Source organism: Emydura macquarii, unplaced genomic scaffold (genome assembly GCF_026122565.2).
Source record: "Emydura macquarii macquarii isolate MOO-44397 ecotype Brisbane River unplaced genomic scaffold, CSIRO-AGI_Emac_v2 contig_839, whole genome shotgun sequence".
In the NCBI taxonomy this organism is placed as follows: Eukaryota; Metazoa; Chordata; order Testudines; family Chelidae; genus Emydura; species Emydura macquarii.
In genome coordinates this window covers 1,162,319-1,182,059 of record NW_027130976.1, presented here as the reverse complement: position 1 = coordinate 1,182,059, position 19,741 = coordinate 1,162,319, and the positions used below count along the sequence as shown (strand labels likewise).

General features: G+C 44.0%; 1 protein-coding gene across 1 annotated transcript in view; it reads right to left on the bottom strand.

Moving 5' to 3' along the window:
* Nucleotides 1-17,808, bottom strand: part of PMFBP1 (polyamine modulated factor 1 binding protein 1) — a 245,967-nt gene extending 228,159 nt beyond the window's left edge. Inside the window, exons 1-2 of the mRNA XM_067543437.1 lie at nt 17,681-17,808; nt 16,070-16,215 (exon numbers count right to left, since the gene is read on the bottom strand). Coding sequence (XP_067399538.1) covers nt 16,070-16,215; nt 17,681-17,690 — 156 coding nt within the window. The 5' untranslated portion in view covers nt 17,691-17,808. The remainder of the gene's footprint in view (nt 1-16,069; nt 16,216-17,680) is intronic.
* Nucleotides 17,809-19,741: the final 1,933 nt, after the last annotated feature.

The following is a 19,741-nucleotide window of genomic DNA, read 5'->3' as shown; positions in this document are numbered from 1 at the left end:
GTGAAACGGAGTTCTGATAAAGGACTGGTAAGATGTCTAGTCACACAGGGAAGTCATAGGCTTGTGCTGGGACTTTATATAAATCAAGTCGGTAGCTGAATCTTGGAAGGAAGTGATAGAGGTAAGACCTAGAATTTGGTTTTTTGAGGGTAACAGGCAGAAGACAGCAGGGCTAGGACTTCTGTTGAATTCAACTACTAATGCGGATTTTCAGTAAGTCTTGGAAAACTGCCACACCTCCAGAAGACTGGAAGAAAGCTAAGGTTGTGCCAATATTTAAAAAGGGTAAATGAGGTGACCCAGGTAACCATAGGCCTGTCAACCTGATATCAATCATGGGCAAGTAATGGAACAACTGATATGGGATCTGATTAATAAAGAATTAAAAGAGGGTAATAGCACTAATTCCAATCAACTTGGTTAAGGGGCTCACTCGCTGCAGATGTCCCCTTATGGTCAGGCATGTGCATAACAGGCTCTCTTCTTTCCTGGTGTCTGGCTGACAGTTGCTCCAATTCCAGAGCGGTCTAATCCATCTCGTGACTTGGCCCTTTGGCCAGATCATGCATTGAAGTCCACCCCTTTCAGTATATAAAGAATGTTGCAACAGGGTAGCCCTATTGGACAGGCAGGGGCTCCAGGCTGTTCCTGGGTTGAGGTCTCAGGGACTTGACCCTTCTGTCTTCAGAGCCTTTTCTGATTTACACTCCCCTGTGGCAGATGTAGACTTTCTGCCTTCTGTATCTCCTCAGGGTTGATAGGGAAACCTGGCCCCACCCACTCCCTGGGGTTCTGATCTGGGGCCCAGTAGCAGGGGAGTTAAGTCCTGCACCCAAAGGGTACGTTTACAGTGCAATAAAAGAGCCACAGCATGACCGCCGCTGGCACAGGGCAGCTGTCTTAGGCTCAGGCAGCAGGGCTAAAAATTGCAGTATCCATATTCAGGCTCAGAATGGAGTCCAGGCTCTGAACCCCCACGAGTGAGAGTGTGTCAGAGCCCAGGCTCCAAGTGGAGTCCAAACAGCTACACTGCAATTTTCAGCCCTGGAGCCTGAGCCCAAGTCAGTTGACCCAGGTTCTGAGACTCAGTGCCACAGGTTTTTTATTGCAGCCTAGACGTACCCTGTAAGTGTTGTAGCATTGCCTCCCTGACTCACTTCCTACAGTGCCCTCTTTTCCCAACAGTTATAGTAAGACATTGAATAACTGAAATTGAAGGTAAAGTCTCAGACCTTCCAAGTGTCACACATGTCTTCTCTGCGGGTTTGGCACAGTGGCTAAAGCAAGGCAGCAGGAGTTCCTGCAGTGCTCCTTCCCAGGAGCTCGAAGTGTAGGTCGGTTCACCTCCGCTGTCTGCCCTGCTACTGAGTGGACCTGTTCTCCTTTTGAGCTCCTTCTCTAACCCCTGTATGACTGGTAGATGGGCAGGGTGGGGCTACCTGGGCCAAGAGCAGCTGCTTAACCCCTTCCTTACTCGTGCAGGATTTGCATACCCCAGCAGCCATGAGTCTATGGAAAACAGAAACTGAAACTAACTTCATATCATTTGATGAGAGTACAAGTTTGGCTGATAATGTTTATGGTGTTGAAGTAATATATTTAGACTTCTCTAAGACATTTAACTTGGCACTGCATGGCATTTTGATTAAAAAACTAGAATGATACAAAATCAACATGGAACACGTTAAATGGATTAAAAACTGACTAAATGACAGGTCTCCAAATGCAACTGTAAAAGGGGAATCATCACTGAGTTGATGTGTTTCTAGTAAAGTCCCACAGGGAATGGTTCTTGACCTTACACTATTTAAAATTTTTGTGAATGACCTAGAAAATACACAAAATCATAATGAATAAAGTTTACAAATTACACAAAAAGATTGGGGGGGTAGTAAAGAACAAGGACAAGTCACTAATATAGAGCAATTAGGATCAATTGGTAAACTGGACCCAAGTAAACAATGTGTATTTTAAATACTGCCAAGTGTAAGGTCATCCATCTAGGAACAAAGAATGTAGGTTATACTTACAGGATGAGAAATCTACCCTGGGAAGCAGTGACTCTTCTCAGGGGGTCATGATAGATAATCAGCTGAACACAAGCTTCCAGTGCAACACTGTGGCCAAAAGGGCTAATGTGATCATTGGATGTATAAACAGGGGAATACGGAGTAGGAACTTTGAATTTGGCACTGGTGCAACCACTAACTCGAAAACTGTATCCAGTTCTGGTGTTTGCAACTCAAGAAGGTTGAAAAAATTGGAGAGGGTTCAATGAAGTGCCATAAGAATAATTAAAGGACTGGAAAAAATGCCTTATAGTGAAAGACTCGAAGAGCTCAATCTATTTAGCTAACCAAAGAAGTTAAGAAGTGACTTGATCACAACCTATAACTATCTACACATGGGGAACAGAAATTTGATAGAGGACTCTTCAGTTAGCAGACAAAGATATAATAATATTCAATGGCTGGAAATTGAAGCTTCACACATTTAGAAAAGAAATAAGGTGCGTATTTTTAACATTGAGGTAATTAATCATTGGAACAATTTGCCAAGGGTTGTGGTGGATATTCCATCACTAGAAACACTGTCTGGTATTTGGGGGAAAAACACTATATGCAGTCTCATCACATGATGATGATGGCACTCTTTCCGTTCCATTAGTATCTATGGAGGATGTTAAACACAAGCTACTGAAGTCAGACAGACACTTTTAAATCAGCAGGCCAAATAACTTGCATCCAAGAGTTTTAACAGAGATGGCAGCAGAGCTTGGAGGACCATTCATGTTGATTTTCAATAACTTTAGGCACTGGGGAAGTTTCAGAAGACTGGAAGAAAGCTAATTTTGTCCCAGTTTATTAAAAGAGTAAATGGGATGATCTGGGTAAATAGGTATGTCAGCCTGACATCAATCGTGGACAAAATAATGGACTCGAATAATAAAGAACTAAAGGAGGGTAATATAATTAACGCAAATGAATATGAGTTTATGGAAAACCGAACCTGTCAACTATTTTTTTTAAATGAGATGACAAGTTTGGTTGACAAAGGTAATAGTGATGACATAATATATTTAAACTTCTGTAAGGTGTTTGATTTGGAACCACACATTTTGATTAAAAAACTAGAATATAAAATTACCATGGCACTCAGTAAATGAATTAAAAACTAGCTAACTGTAAATGGAGAATCACCATTGAGCAGGTGAGTTTCTAGTGGGGTTCTGTAGGGATCAGTTCATGGTCCTATGCTATTTAACATCTTTATCAATGACCTTGAAGAAATCATTACTGATCAATTTTGCAGATGACAGAAAAATTGGGGGAGTGGTAAATAATGAAAGGGACAGATCACAAATTCAGAGCTATCTGGATCTTTTGGTAAACGGAGTACAAGTAAACAAAATGCATTGTAATAAGACTAAATGTAAATATCTACCAAGATTGTAGGATGAGGGATTCTACCCTGGGAAGCAGTGACTGAAAAAGATTTGGAGGTCATGGTGGATAATCAGCTGAACACGAGCTCCCAGTGTAATGGTGTGGCCAAAAGAGCTAATGCAATCCTGGGGCGCATAAACAAGGGACTTTCAAGTAGGAATACAGAAACTATTTTATCTCCATATTTGGCACTGGTGCAATCGCATCTGGAATAGTATGTCCAGTTCTGGTACCCACACTTCAAGAAAGATATTGATAAATTGGAGAAGCTTTAGAAAAGAGCCATGAAAACAATTAAAGCATTAGAAAACATGACAAAGTGATAGATTGAAGAAGCTCAATCTATTTAACTTCACAAATGGAAGGTCAAAGAGTGACTTGGTTATAGTCTGCAAGTATCTACATGGGGAACAAATATTTAATAATGGGCTCTTAAATCTAGCAGAGAAAGTTATAACATGATTGAATGGTTTGAAGCTGAAGCTACACAAATTCCAACCGGACATAAGGCATAAATTGTTAACAGCGAGAGTAACAAACACTTTGAACAATTTACCAAGGGACATGGCGGAGTTTCCATTACAGACAATTAAATCAAGCTTGGAAGTTTTTCTAAAAGATGTGCTGTAGGAATTATTTTTGGGAATTTCTATGGACTGTATTATATAGGAAGTCAGACAAATGATCACAATGGCCCCTTCTGGCTTTAGAATCTATGAATAAAAAATATTAAGATCAGATATGTTTCTAAATGATATGCCCTAGCTCAGTATTTCTCAACCTTTTTAATACCAGGGACCAGCTTGCTGCCTTCTTAAACTGTATCAGGGAGAACTCTGGGACCAGCACTGGCCCACAGACCGGTCATTAGGAAACACTGCTCTAGTTCAACCACACCTATTGGATCAGAAGCAGGGATTAATTCAGGGAAGTCCTATGGCCTTTGTTATACAGGAGATTAGACTAGATCATCACAATGGTCCCTTCCAGACTTCAGGTCTATGAATCCATGAATTAACCTACGAACACTGGGAAGCAGTCAGGAGGATTGGTGGAGTGAAGCCTGAAATGGGCCCGAAAGGGGCCTGGAGAGAGGATGTAGAAAGGCCTTAAAAGGAGGTGTGATGAGAAAAGGAAGAGGCCTACGCAGTGTAATGCAGAGTAGTGATGACGCCTGTGGCAATTACAGCATACCCTCTCTAACAAACCTTTGGCAATAATGAACCTGATCCCTAGATCCCAATTGCAGTATAGTACTGTGCTGTAAAAGAAGAGGACATTGCACATGAGTGCACAATTTTTATCCAGCTGACAGTCTGCCACAGGCAGTCCTGCCTCTGCCACCCATTCGTTTTCATTGTCCAGGAAACAAACCCCTAGCTATACTGACAAAAGGCTTGGATCCCACCAGGTTTGTTACAGCAAGGGTATATTGTACTGAAGGGTCAAGGCTGACCTGATTCTCTGGGACTGTGATGAATTGCTGATCATGCAGAAGGCCCGAGTGGACTGATGGATCCAAGAGAGGGCAAAAAAAGAAGCAGTAGCCCAAAGAATGCAAAGACCCTGTTTAGCCAGCATTTGGGAAAATCTGCTCCACAAAATCTTCTTAGCAGCACTAACAGTCATACACTGAAGGCTATTAAACTAGTCTTCCACATTTTTTAGCCTCTAGCCCAAGGATTTGTTTTTTTTTCATTAGCATGATAGGGATTTTGTGACAAACGTAGCATCCTGAGCATGTTTGGGTCTGGTCTGTCAAGTCCATTCTTTCTTCTTCCAAATTGCATTCTTGAAATATTACTTTTGTCAGTTTCTCATTTTGAAAGTACATACAGAATAAGCAGAGTTCATGAAGTCCAGTTTACCATCTATTGATTCTCTTCTGGCATTGATTGTAGCTATGCTCTGTACCAACAGGGGATAAGGGCTCAGGAATGCTGGAAGACCATTTTATTTATTTGCTCCCTTAAATATTTTGTTTATCCCCAGATGGGGAAGGACTGAGGGTTGTCCATATAGCTAAATCCTGGTAAACCCACACAACCTACTCCACCTATCCACTGGGGAAGACAGTGGGCCAACTGAAGAGAAGTTATGGCATAGACACAGGACCCAGCTCCATAGTAAGTCACTCATTTGCTCACACAAAGACAAAGGAGGAGGAGAGAAAGTGCATAAGAGATGGAGAAAGACGACAAAAGAGCAGACAGAGGAGCAAATGTCCTATTAAGTAATCCTGAATGTGACAGTCAGATACAGAACAAAATAATAATTAAAATCTTAATTATTACATTAAAGACCAGATTCTTCCCTTGAATTTTGTTTAAGCTTCCCATTGCACAAAGGGTTAATACCTCAAACGTGTTTATGAATTTATTCTCACAATAGCTCTGTGACGTAGGGAAGTATTGGTTTTCCTCATTTTACTGCTGGGGAATTGAGACACAGAGAAACATTAAGGGACATTATTTAAGTGCTCAAGATCACACAAGAAGTCTTTGATAGTGGGGAATCAAACACACGTTTCCTGAATCCCCATTTAGCGTCTTAACCATAAGACCATCCCTTCCTCCTTCTGTGAGCTATGCTGAGAACTGTAGAATAGATACCCAGAGGGCCACACAACCAAAATAGTTTAGAATAGCTCTGCAGTAGACATGAAGCAAAAATACAAGAATTCTTAAACAACACCAGCACGTTGCTGTGAATGCACTGACACATTTGTGCTTAAACCAGTTATGTTCAACTTGTTTAGTTACAAAAGGTTAAAACAACTTAATGACCAGTATCATGTATTAATGAATGTATCATCTCTGGTCAATAAATTAACAATATTGTCAAATCCATTGATGGGATTCCTAACGCCTAACCTATATTACAATACTGAACCTCCCAGACAACTGTCGTCAACAATAGTTGCAAGTTGAGGTGTAGGTGTAGGCAAGAATCAATTCACCACATTCAGCTCCATTTCAGCAATTATGGTTCAACAGTAGCTTTATTAAAAGATCTTGAAATCATACTAAAGGGAAATACAATTAGAAAAAGATTCACTAGCAAAAGAAGCAACCTAAAAGTACTCCAACTAAATTCCACTAAGTACAGGCAGCACATCTGTGGGCCAATCTCCAGTACACTGGAGACATTGTACCGCACTTGTAGGTGTAAAATGCATGACTTCAAAGCACAAAGGGGCACTCAAACAGAGCTGGAAAAATCAATGCCAAACAAAAAACAAATGGCTTTCAAATGATTCTGGATTCTTTAAAACAAAACATTCTTATTTTTAGACCACATACAGTAGTTTAAGGTGCTTTTTTCCAGTCCCCTGGATGGTAGTTAACTAAGTACACATGCCTAGACTGGTTCCTTTCTGATGGTAAATAGGAGATTTTGCATTTAAGTTACAATATGGAATACTTCAGAGCAACCTCATGCCAAAATGGCACATTTCTGAAGGATGCAAAGGTATTCAATAAAAAGCTTTTAAAGGCATATTTTTAAACTTGCAGCAGGAAAGCTTTTCTGTGTCAAGACACTAATTCTTTTAACAGCATTGATCAAAATGTCATTCTTTTATGAGTGTACAATACCTTTTAATGGCATACAACAACCCATTAGGGTTATACACCTCTAGACTGCTTACTGGAAAAAAGGGAACACTGGCCAAGATGCAGTCACAAGTTTTTATACTTCTAATAAGGTTCAGTTTTAATTTCATTTTTTCTCAGGTCTATTTCATTCTAAAATCCACAAGTGAAATTATCCAAGGATTAAACTAAACTTCTTATCACTTCACCAGCCACAATTATTTTCACAGGGACCCAAACCTACACCCAATATTCCCAAGTAGTACCTCTTTCCAAATTCGGTAAAATATTCTGGCTTTCTAAATGGGACTCTACCACCTAGGACATATCCATCTGTGCTCTGCTTTCCGCACAAATGATCATACTTCTCTCAATCAGCATTGGCTGAGGACTGGAAGGTGGTTGAATTGTACATAGAACAAAGCTATGTTTTTAGTTTCCAGAAATAAAAAACACTTTCTAACAATCCAATTCTGTCCCAAGTATCAACCATTCTACAGATAATGTGAATCTCTTCAAGTGCACCAGCTCTTCAGAGATTCTAAGCAAGACTAGTGATTGGATTTACTCTGCTTGAATGAAAGGCAAGCATGAGCTCCTGAGAAGTGTCCGGCAGCACTTCAAATCCTTTTTTCAGTTAAAAATACCAATAGGAAAGGGAAAGGGTCCTATCAGCCCACCTTTGAGAGCTTTTATGGTGAAGGTAGTGGGATATTTATGGGGTTTGGTAACAGATGATGGCTGAGCAATGGGTGCAGTATTCATAGATAATATTAGATCTTCCCTTTCAGCTACTTCTCACATAGACACAGTCTAGCCAATTTGTCCAAGTCAGAGTTATTAAAACCAAGAGGAAAAACAGTTCCTTGTTAAAAAGGAACAACAACAAAGAAGGAAAAGCTAACAAAATGGAAATGGAAAATAAGATTCTGACTAAAACAAAAGAAGGGAGATATCAAAGGTTATAAAATCATAAGCTAGAGTGCACTGAATTATGACTAAGGGCTTGTTTATTCAGCAAATTAGTTCAGTGAAAGCCAGAATGTGAATCTACAGCCCACTAGCATACTGTGCACTAATTCACTGCCTGGACCCTGCTACTGCACACTAAAAGTTTCACAGTGTACTTTGATGTACAAATGCTCTCTGGAACAGTCAGTGGGCTGAAGCAGGGTCCATCTGTCAAGTTAGTACACAGTAAGTTAGTGCATTATAAATTCACACCCTGGCTTGCCACACACTAATTCACTGCATAGACAAGTCCCAAGAAAAGTATCTAGGGTTCCTAGCATCTCTGCTCTAACTTAACACTAGCTGCTGCCACTCCAACTTCCAGAATTTAAGGTTGAGAAAACTACAGCAGGAGGACCCAGGAGAACACACCTAGAATTTAGAACTGCTGTAACAATTATATTTTTGCACAAAATCCTAAAACATGCACAAACCCAATTCAAATAAACCAACACACTACGTAATGTAAGTGGTTACCTTGGTTTGTGGTGTTCTAGTCAATTGTGTTTATGCCTGCCCTGCATACATTATTAAACATACAGTTGCATATAAAGAAGTCTCTTCAGAGAGTTACCAGGTCACCCTCAAATATCACAATCTACCTACCCAGGTCAACTAATAATGCAGACCAAAACCAAGTTAAGATTAGAAGCTGTGACCTAAACCAGCTATAGTTAAGAAACACATCTAAGTAGCCAATGCTGTCCGTAAGAATATCTTTGCTGTTCAGGTAACACACACCTACTATGCTTGTAAATGCAGCTGTAACCCTCAATTGCACAAGTGGTCCTTAGTCACACAAGTAAGCTAACTGAACTCAATGGGACTGCTCACATGAACAAACATTGGCAGTATCAGAGGCCTAATAGCTTAGTGATATCAACTGATGATGGCAGCAGAGCAGGTGTAGGGGAGTACCATGATTAACACATGATTGAGCCTTGATCCCATCACCTGTGTTTGGACACCTTCAGGATGTATTTTCTTCACATTGCTTACAATGTGGTCAGTCCTACTATAATTTAAACAAACAATGTATATATTTCTTTTGTTCTGTGCATCTGTTATTCTTCAAACAAAATTATTTCTAACAGTTAAATGAGGAAAAATATTTTCTGGAAGGTACTGTACAGTGAAAATAAATGCGCTCTCAAGTAAGCTATATGAACTAGCTGTTTAATAGGGATTTAGCTATTATTTACCAGAGAGTTCACAATGGCTCCCTCACAGTTGGTGCAGTCAAAAGAATGAATACATATTCAGGTACATGTTCTAATTTCCAGAAACATATGATTTCCTAGATTATATCTTTGTGTGTCAACCCAGCTGCTGTGCTGTGCAGTAAATCGCTGCTCATTTTAAAAACTGATCTATATCATGTGCAGTAAACAATTCAGCAAAATGTAATAACTACAGTTCAAGTTATCCAAGTACAAAGCTCGGGTGCTTGAACTTTGAAAATTCAACTGCCAAGCAGACTCTTCTACACTGACAAATAAAAATTTAGTCTGGAGATAACTTTTTACCCCTGCACAGGAGGATTTATACTGAAATTATGGCCTTCATTTTGATCTCAAGGAACAAACAGCATAACTACACAGTGCTTTGACCCACTACAGTGCTGAAGACCTACTCTTTGTTATGTATTTTAATTCAGGTATATACAACCATACACACCCGATGTCAGTGTGATATGGAATAAAGGTGTGGCTACCCCAAACTCATGCCTAGTAACATTATCCACAAAATTAGGAGTGGGGAGATCAAAATAAGGTTTTTAATAAACCCCTGGTTGTACTGATCACAACCAGTACCTCCATTACACACACACACACACACACACACACACACACCCTCCCCCATGCTGGTGATGTTCACATGATAAATTCAGCAAAAAACAACGAAAGTCCTGTAGCACCTTAAAGACTAATACATTTCTGTAGGCATAAGCTTTCGTCTGATGAAGTGGGTTGCAGCCCACGAAAGCTTTTGCCCGCAGAAATGTGTTAGTCTTTAAGGTGCTACAGGACTCTCGTTGTTTTTGCTGTATACAGACTAACACAGCTACCCCTCTGGAAATGATAAATTCAGTTTATCACAGGATTCTCCAACTTACACAGCTTTGCCTACTTCACCTGCAATCCGTCCACTAGTTTTGCACCCTTCTTCTGGGACTTCGTAGAGAATTCCAAACTCAGGAGTAACTTCAGAGAACCTATTTAAATCAGCCTGCAAGATTAGTGTTTTCCTGAAATATGTTGTTTGCAGTGCTGTTGAATTTCCATCTAGTTTCAGGGGCAGGAAGGACCACATTCAGTTTTAAATTGTAATGCTGAAATCTAGTCACTTAAGTCTTAGATGAAGATGAAATCTGAGGTAAAAATGGACAGTAATTTTGATCCACACGTGTTACATTAATATATTAGTGAAAATGAACACTGAATAAACTCAGAATAAATGTTTTGCCTTTGTTTAAAGTGTTTTAATTAAGAGTCCTAAGTGCCCGCTGTTCACTGAGCACCTTATTGTTTACTATTTTCTGACTTACTGTTTCTACAATCAAAGAAGCAAGACTCTAACATGCAATTTCTCTAGTCTTTTGTCTATGTCACTAATTTAGCTACACGTGCATACACAGCTTAATTTCCTTTTGAATGTTGGGAGATGTTTGTTTAATAATATGCTTTTAAACAACTAAGACTATTGTATACACATGAATACAACTTTCAAATTCTCAGAACTAGGCCAAATCAGAATCAATTTTTACTTGAAAGACACCTCTTTCTCACTCTCAATTTCAACTATTTCAGTCCACTAGAGCTGTTTAAAAAATTTCACAAAATTTTTAATAATACGAAAAATGTATTTCCCTCTATCCTTCTCATTTTCAAAAATAGCTGAAACATTTTTTCCTCAAACTTAAGAGGGAGATGGGGAAAGTCACATTTCAGCAGAGACCAGGCCTGGAAAACTTCAGTGCAAAAGCTCAAGTTTTGTGAAGTCATGAATAGAAATCTTAAAGCAACCAAAACAATACAGCTGTGTACCAGCTATAATATAGTCACACTTTTTCTAATGTTTAATGGGTAACATTAAGGTTGCACAATTCCCAAGTCATATACAAAAATTAAATTCCAATAGCAACATTATATTCAGTCACTTTGCATATCACATATGTAATATGCCACACACTCTGATGTAGTTCTATAGAAAAACCAAGACTACTACTAACTGTGGGTCAGATTCTGACTGGCCGTCACAAGTGTGCAGTGGGGAAAAGGAGCAAGAAGCCTTTCCCCTTCATGTACAACCTGTGTAAGGGCAGACAACTGCACTTCAGCATGGGAAGTATTTCTCTAAGCAGCACGCAGCTCTGAAGAGGCCCTCACACAAGCCAATTCCTCCTCAGGAGATGCATTTCACTGTTCAGTGATGGCTTCAGCACAGACTGATGCAGAGGGGCTTTTCCATAGGCCTCCAAAGCCTCAATGCAGTCACAGAGTGAAGCACTAAAGACGCAGATCCCTGAGAGACCAGTACCTACCTTTCTCTTTAAGTGCCATAGATTCAGCTTTCCTAATTTTGGCACCTTTAGAATGAGAGACAAGTTTGAAACCAACTGATGATAAAGAGACAAATCCAGGGCATTTGCTCATCAGGACTCCATCATTAAAAAAGTTTGGTGCCTCTTTCACCTATCAGTGTAAGCCCTCTGCATCAAGCATCAATCGGGCTTTCCCTAGGCAAAATAAACAGCAGAAGTGTGCATCTGACTCAAAGACTACGAGTCACAACTCTTTAGGCCTTTGAGATCAATATTCTATACAACAGAACCCAACTGCACAGCAGTGCAGAACAACTACAAGAATTCAAGTAAGTGAAAATTACTGCAAAATCCTACTCTAACAACTTAGTATTATTTATTTGGGGTAGCACCCATGGTGATAATTTGGGAATACTTAACTTTAATTGTGGTATTTGGCTACACAAAAGTTACACTAAAAATAGCTGCATCCTTGGAAAATCAGTCTTAGCTTACCCCTTTCAACTGGGCCGGGGGAGGACAGCTCTGGAGTTACTCAAAAGACAAAACAAAGGAAACTGAGGTGATGGGGTGTTAAATAACTAGCCATGCAGGAATGGAGGGGGGCAAGGAAGGGGTCAGACCAGTCAAGGGCAAAGGAAGCAAGCTGATCTAGGGGGAAGAAGGCTCCATGTTCCAGCCTTCAAACAATGCACTGAAGCAGAAACACTCTGGACTACTCAAAAGATTCTGACTAAGCCCATAAAATGCCCAGATGAGGGCAGTAAACTGAGGCAGTGAAATATATGCAGGGTTTATTGTTTTATATGAGCTGTACCCTTTTGTGCTTAAGTAAAAGAGCAAATGATGACTCAGGGCAAAATGTTTCTGAGTGCATAAACTGCTTTGCGGCCGCTGTGTAGGTTCAGAGAGAAGTGAACTGCAAACAGAAGCTTCACACCATTGGGCTGGAATACCAGGAAATGGTGTGTTCAAGCATGGGGGAATCTGAAGGGTCAGCGCTGCACCTAGAGAGGCTAGGCAGCTGGACAGTGCATTCTAGCACTCAGAAGGGAGTGTTAGACTTCAGAGCTGCACCTAGAACGTGCACCTAGGGCATAGTTTCTCAACCTGTGGTACGTGTACCCCTGGGGGTACGTGAGACACAGGCAGAGGGTACCTGGGGAAAAACAGAGTGAAGGGGAGAGGGTGGCAGCTGCTGACTTCTGGGGAAGCCGGGCGGCAGCAACCTGCTTTCCACCCAGTCCCAGCTCCTAGATGGGAGGTGTGTGGCAGCCCCAGCTTCTGGGAAAGGTGGGTAGCAGCCTCCCACTTCCCTCCTAGTCACAGCTCCCAGCTGGGAGGTGGGCAGCAGCTGCCGGCTTTTGAGGAAGACGCGCGGTAGCCCCCTGCTTCCCGCCGGGTCCCAGCTCCCAGGTGGGAGCCCAGTGGCAGCCTCCCGCATCTCGCGAGCTGAGCGGCAGCCACCCGTGCCCCTGCTCGGAGCCGAGGGACAGCCTCTAGTGCCCCAGCTTGAAGATGGGCAGCAGCCGCCTGCCCACATCCCTGGGTTCCAGCCAGCGCAGAAGCCTCCTCTGCCCCAGCTCGGACTGGGTGGCAGTCGTCCACCTCCCAGGTTGGCAGATAGGCAGCAGCCCCCCTCCCTGGTTCAAAGCCCAGTGCCCAGAAAACTTGTCAATTTCACTGCTCTAGCTGATCAGTGAAATTGACAACTATGACAGCCCCAGATTTCACCAGTTACCCTCCTTCCCTGTGTCTCTCTCACCCCTTCCTACTCTCAAATCTATGGCAAAAAATTTGGTGAGGCGCTTTATATTCCCCAGCATTGGCATGCCGCTCAAAGCCTCCTAACTTTGGCCAACATCATCTCTAGCCCAGGTACATACTTGAGCTGTGCACCCCTGGTGTAAAGGTGGTAACTCTACCCACACTAGATCTGACATCTGTCATACCACGGCCTTATATACTCCACCCTTCTTCCAACATATGGCTCACATTAGTCTGTAAATATAAAATCCCGTTGAAAATTGAGTGTTGGGTACTTATTAAAATTTTCAGAAGTTAGGGGGTACTTGCTACTTAAAAAGTTGAGAAACACTGACCTAGGGGACCGCAAGATCAGGCCCGGGGCTGGTCTCCATTCAGGCTTCAGACGTTTAACACACCCAGAGATCCAGGGACTCAGAAACTTGAATTCCCCACACAGCAATCCAGTGGATGGCTGGAAGGGGGCACCTGACAGGAACTATGATGCTCGCTATGTGTGAGGTGCTTTCCAAACACTTAGAAAATTCAGTTTCTAACAAACTAATTTGGAAAATTTGGGTAAAAATCCACAAATAAATTCTCCAAGTAGAGAATATCCTTACACCTACAGTTAGTCCCGGAAAGCAATGAACTGAGGTATTTGGGACTCCATGGCCCTTGCATAGTTTCAGCTCCACACAATTAGTGTCATGAGAGGATACAGTCACAAGAGGCAGTGTTTTCTAGAAGTTCCTTGAAGTTTAACATTGCTGCTACACACAACCCAGCTATATGGAGACAATTCACTCAGAAAGCCTAAACATTCTTTTGAAGATTCAATATGGGAATAAGGCGTTCCATTTTCCTGAGAATAAGGAATCCCTTCCTTTCTGCCACTGAGAAACCTCCTCAGTTGTTTCCAGTTGAGGGAGAGAACCCACCTGCTTTCTCAGCACTTTCTTGTGAGAGAGAACAATCCCCAAATGGCATGGAGGACAAAGGCTGGGAGCATAATTGCTCCTCCATTATTTAGAATGGGAAACTCCAGCTAATTCTATCCTTTAAAAAATATTTCTATAAATATTATGCAATTGTCTATTTTAAAATTGTATTGTAACTATTCTTATGTACCAGCAAGCAAGCTTAAGGGCAAATATGAAAACTTAATTTTGGCTTTTCTGATTTCTGAGCACTTAACCATGAAGCTGTAATGTTCTCTTAATGGAGTTTTTGGTACTGGATTTTGTTGTCTGAAAATCTGAGTGATTCCCCAATAAACCAATTCAAGTAAAGAATAAAATTCAATATTAAAGTTCAGTAGCTTGCCTTTTTTTACTTATATTGCTGCCCATTAGAATTAGAACAGCATAACCCTGCTAATCTATACAACTGGCAAAGGTTTTCTACCTCTCCATGAAGACTGAACAGCAGAGCACTGCAAAGAAGTCTTGTCTTACTAAGAATTTGTTACTTTTACAAAACTGTACTAAAAACATTTGTAAGTATACCATGCCATATTATAAATCTAAACTGCAACCGACAAAATAAATTCACAAAGTACACTTAGTGATTGCTATAGTGTTTATTCACTTAGCACAAAATCATGCAAACGTTCTACTATGCAAAGTGTTTACTGAGTGCAGTTCCGATAACTTCAGTAGGACTATGCCCAGTAGCAAGCACCATGTATCGAGAAAAGGTTTGCAGAATCCAAAATAAAAGGAGTTTTGGACTAGGATCCAAATTCAGTCTCTAGTATAAGAGAGAGAGATCCCGAAGCAAAGGAACAATTGCTACAACTGCCATTTGAATTCTCTCAGGAAGAGAATATGGAGTCACTCAAGAAGCAGCTCCACAAATGTGTCAGCAAAATCCCTTGAACAACAACAATTTACCTTCTTCCATTGATAGATATGGTTGTTATCAGATGATCTCTTTCTAACTCTGTAAACACACTGACCAAGGTCAAAGCAGTCTGAGGAACCAAGAAATTGCCAGAGTTGCACGTTCATGATTTTCTCCAACAATGCAAGATGGAACACCACTTGAGAGTTAGCCAGATTGTCAGCCTTAAGGGTTGGTTTTCTTGAGAATGGGCCTCACAATGGCATACACACAAGAACTACAACACCCCCCTCATCCCTACGGAAACCACAAACAACAATAGACCCACTATTTTCCCACTGGTTTTCAGCAGCCAGGAAGGACAACAGAAGGCAGAGTGTCAGCCCAATGTATGGGGGGTAGCACAGACTGTGGTGACAACAGGAGGTGCTGTTGGGGAGAAAATGCAGAGAGGCTGAAGAAGAATCTACTTATTGTATCTTTAATTCAAACTCCTCATTCTCCCTGTAAACAGCAATACTTACATTAATATACCCATCAAGAGGAGAACACTAATGTATTCTGCTTACATCCAGTAGTCATTCGGATTTGGTTTCAAGTCCTAGAGAAATTATGACAATTTGAACTGTTGCTCCCGCATACTCATCCTATTAAAAAATCTCTGGCAATTGTAACACATGAGATAAAGCCAATGCAGTGGGGGGTCTAGTTGCTGAGGTCCACCAACAAAGTACCTGGAGCATCTACCCCCCCGAAAATGATGGAGAGACTCCTCCATTAGCTTCTCTCCTTGTGTAATTGGGAGAAACACAGTTAGGATGAGCCAAGTGTGCCCTGAAGGTTGCTGGACAGGACAAGCAGGTGCTCCACAAGGAAAGACTCACTCTGAGGACCTCCTCCTGTGCATCATCCATGATTTCCAACTGGTGCAGGCGCTCCTGATACAACATATGGAACTCTCCAAAGAGCTGCTTCATCTCTAAAGAGCGACAGGGATCACAGGCGTCTGTTTCACTTTCATCACCACCTTCTGTAAGAAAGGGCAAGCAAAGCAGCTATCAAGGTAAGGTTAATATATTTTAAGGCCAGTATGGACTGATGTGTTCATTTAAGCTGACATCCTATATAACACAGTGCATAACTTTTGGTTGGGTCACACCAGGGGCAGTCCATTATTTTTTGTCAAGAACACAACAATTATAACATTAATATAAAGATTTCGGGGTCCATTCAAAAGTGTCTGGCAGTACAGATTTGGCGCGCGGTCCCCTTGTTGATTACTCTTGGGTTACAGTAGATCTTTTAGAAAGATCCCAATCTCAATTAAATACTTGAAATGATGTAGAATCCACCGCATCATTCAGGGTTGTCTGCATGGCCCCATAGTCTGGATTACGGGGGCATGAGCAGCAGTACACACTAAAGCAGTGATACTCGGAGAAGGGTTTGTGAGCCAACAGTGGCTCTTTAACGTGTTTCCTGAGGCTCTTTGCAGCACATGATATTAAAACACTGTGTGATTTAATTATTAACCAACCAGGATGCTTTTACTATGTTATTAACCCATTATAGAATACTTGGTCATTTTGCTGTGAGAATTATGCGTACATGTATTGTAAATGAAACAATGAATTCATATTACTGTGACTCTTTTGGATAATGCTGATCGCTAAGATATAGATAGACCATATAGGATATGGTCTTTCTTCTCCATCGACCCAGCTACACCGCTTGTCCAGGTTCTCATCATCTTGCCTCTCGATTTTTCTCTCTGGCCTTAACAAAGGCAGTCTTGCCCCGCTCATTCAGAAGGCTGCTGCAAAGAGCCTCTCTTTACTTTCCAGGCCCGTCAGTCGATCTCCAGCCTACCTCTTCGCTAACACCATGTCAGCTCCCACCTCCAGCTGGCCCAGGATGCCAGCCTGCCTCGCCCACTTGTTCAGTTTTTAAACAAGCCCCTTCCTGCTTTCTCCCAGGCTGACCCCTTCCTTGCACGTGGGAAGCGCTCCCCGTACACCTGCACCGAGATATCGCATCGGCATCCCTCGGATCCCGCCTTCCACTCCTCTTTGCCGCGGTACCTAGCCCTGGCACGGCGAGCGGGGTGTGCTGAGAGCACAAGCGCTCACACGGAGCGCTGGCATCTCCTGGCGTCCCCGCACCCCCGGGCCCGCTCTGGCCGCTGTCTCGCACTTTGCCGGTGAACGGCTGCGGACACGCACGGTCATTTGTGCTCGCGGCACAGCACCCGCCGCCACGGGCCCCACCTGCACCGCAGGGACACGGACACCTGCGCTGACCCGCCCTGCCCAGCCGTGTGCACACAGCCCTCTCGCTGCCCCGCCCCCAGGGCGTTACTCGGACCGCCCCGCCCGTCACCGGGCCTTACCCCGGGTGTTACACCGGCCCCGGCCCTGGCCCCGCCCCCGGGGCGTTACTCGGACCACGGGCCCCAGGGCCTTACACCGCCCCTCCCCCATGTCACAGGTCCCTACCCCGGCACATCTGACACCGGCCCCTCACCTGGGGCGAACCCCGCGCGCGCCGCGCCCCGGCCCAGGCTCGCCATACTGCTCCCTAGTCCCGGCTCCGAGGCGCGGTTCGAACGGGACCGCCAGACCCGTGTCCCGCCCTGCTCCTGACCGACACGCCGCTCAGCCAGTCGCGATGCGTCCTGACCATGTCCCGCCCACCAATGGCGAAGTCCGTCCAATCAACGGTCAGTGGGGCGGGGCGCGGCCTCAGGCTCGGCCGTGAGGCAGTTTCCCAGGAGAGGGACGCTCGGACGAGCGGACAGCGGGGCGGTGCTTAGGAGTGAATAACAGATTCTTCCTCCAATAGAGGTGCTGTATTTTGCGCATGGGTGAGCTCCATTGGGCGGAGGAAGAACGAGGGCGGGCTAGCCGGGGAGCTTGATGAAGCGCGGGGGGAGAGGACGCTAAGCGCTGGTTGCTATGGGGACGGGTTTTGGCGGCTGCCGCGCGTCTGTAGAAGGAAACAGGAGCAGCCAACCGAGGTTGCTATGGTGACCGGGGGGGGGTCAAGTTCCCGGTTAATGGGACGGGAGCTCGACTGCGGGGACGGCAATAGTCTGGCTTCCGGAAGGCCCCCCCTTCTGCCCCCCCCCACGGCAGAGAGCCCGCCCCCGCGCAGAGAACCCCCCATCACTCCCCCCCCCCCAGCAGAGAGCTCCCCCATCACACTCTTTCTCCCCCCCCCCAGAGAGCTCCCCCATCACTCCCCCCAGCAGAGAGCTCCCCCCATCACACTCTTTCTCCCCCCGCAGAGAGCCCCCCCATCACTCCCCCCAGGAGAGAGCTCCCCCATCACACTCTTTCTCCCCCCAGCAGAGAGCTCCCCCCATCACACTCTTTCTCCCCCCCGCAGAGAGCTCCCCCATCACACTCTCTCCCCCCCCCCCCCCAGCAGAGAGCCCCCCCATCACTCCCCCCCCCGGAGAGAGCTCCCCCCCTCACACTCTTTCTTCCCCCCCCCCCCCGCCTGGCTACAGCCCTGCTCATGGTGGCTAATGGCCAGGGCTGCACCTCTGCTGGAGGCATTGCTCGGATTCTTTGCTGAGCCCCGTTCCTTGGTGACTTCAGCCTGTCCCCTGGCCCCACTGGCTGCAGCCTGACAGGGTGGGGCGAAGAAGGGCTTGTTTCAACCTGCTGCCTCCCAGTGTCATGGGGGGGACCCTGGTTCCTGTGTTCTCGGCCAGGGTGAAATGACACCTGGTCGCTTTCTCCACCCGATTCATGAATTCATCGACCTCTGCAACACCCTCCCTTACTGACCTGTTTTCTGAACTGGACCATCCCTCTCTTTTGAATGGCCCCGGGGCTGGAAGCTGTTTTATACCCCGCATTTTTCCCCCCTTCCTGTACTTTTTTCCAATTCTAATATACCATTTTTGACATGGGGCAACCGGCACTGCATGCATTCAAAGTGTGAGCGTACCCTGGATTTAAATAGGGGCATGATATCATGCCCCTCTCTCTCTTTCCCAATGTTTCCTAACATTCACTTTTCTGAGTACCAGTGCACACTGAACAGATGTTTTCAGAGACACAGCCATGGCTTTCTTGAGTGGTAACAGCTCATATCATTGCGTAGGGACTGTTAGGGTTATGTTTTCCACGGTGCATTAGTTTACATTTATCAACATTGAATTTCATCTGCCCTGGTGTTGCCCAGGCACCCTGTTTTGTGAAATGCCCTTTTAAGTCTTGGCAGTCAGCTTTGGACTTAGTACCTAATTACTCGCACTAGTGACCTGCAACTTTGCCACATCATGGTTTACCCCTTTTTCCAGACCATTTATGCGTATGTTGAACAGCACAGGTTCCACAGTGCACAGGCCCACCAACAGCAATTCTGGGCCCCAGGGCAGAACAGGCAATGGCCCTCCTAGAACGGGATGGCTGAGGTCCAGGGGGGCTTCCACTGGAAGTTTTTATTTATTTATTTATTATGTGCCATACAGGTTCCCAGGCGGCTGAGGAGGCAGTCTCTGCTACTCAGCTTCCCGGGTCTCTAGGACTCCCCAGGGAGATGAC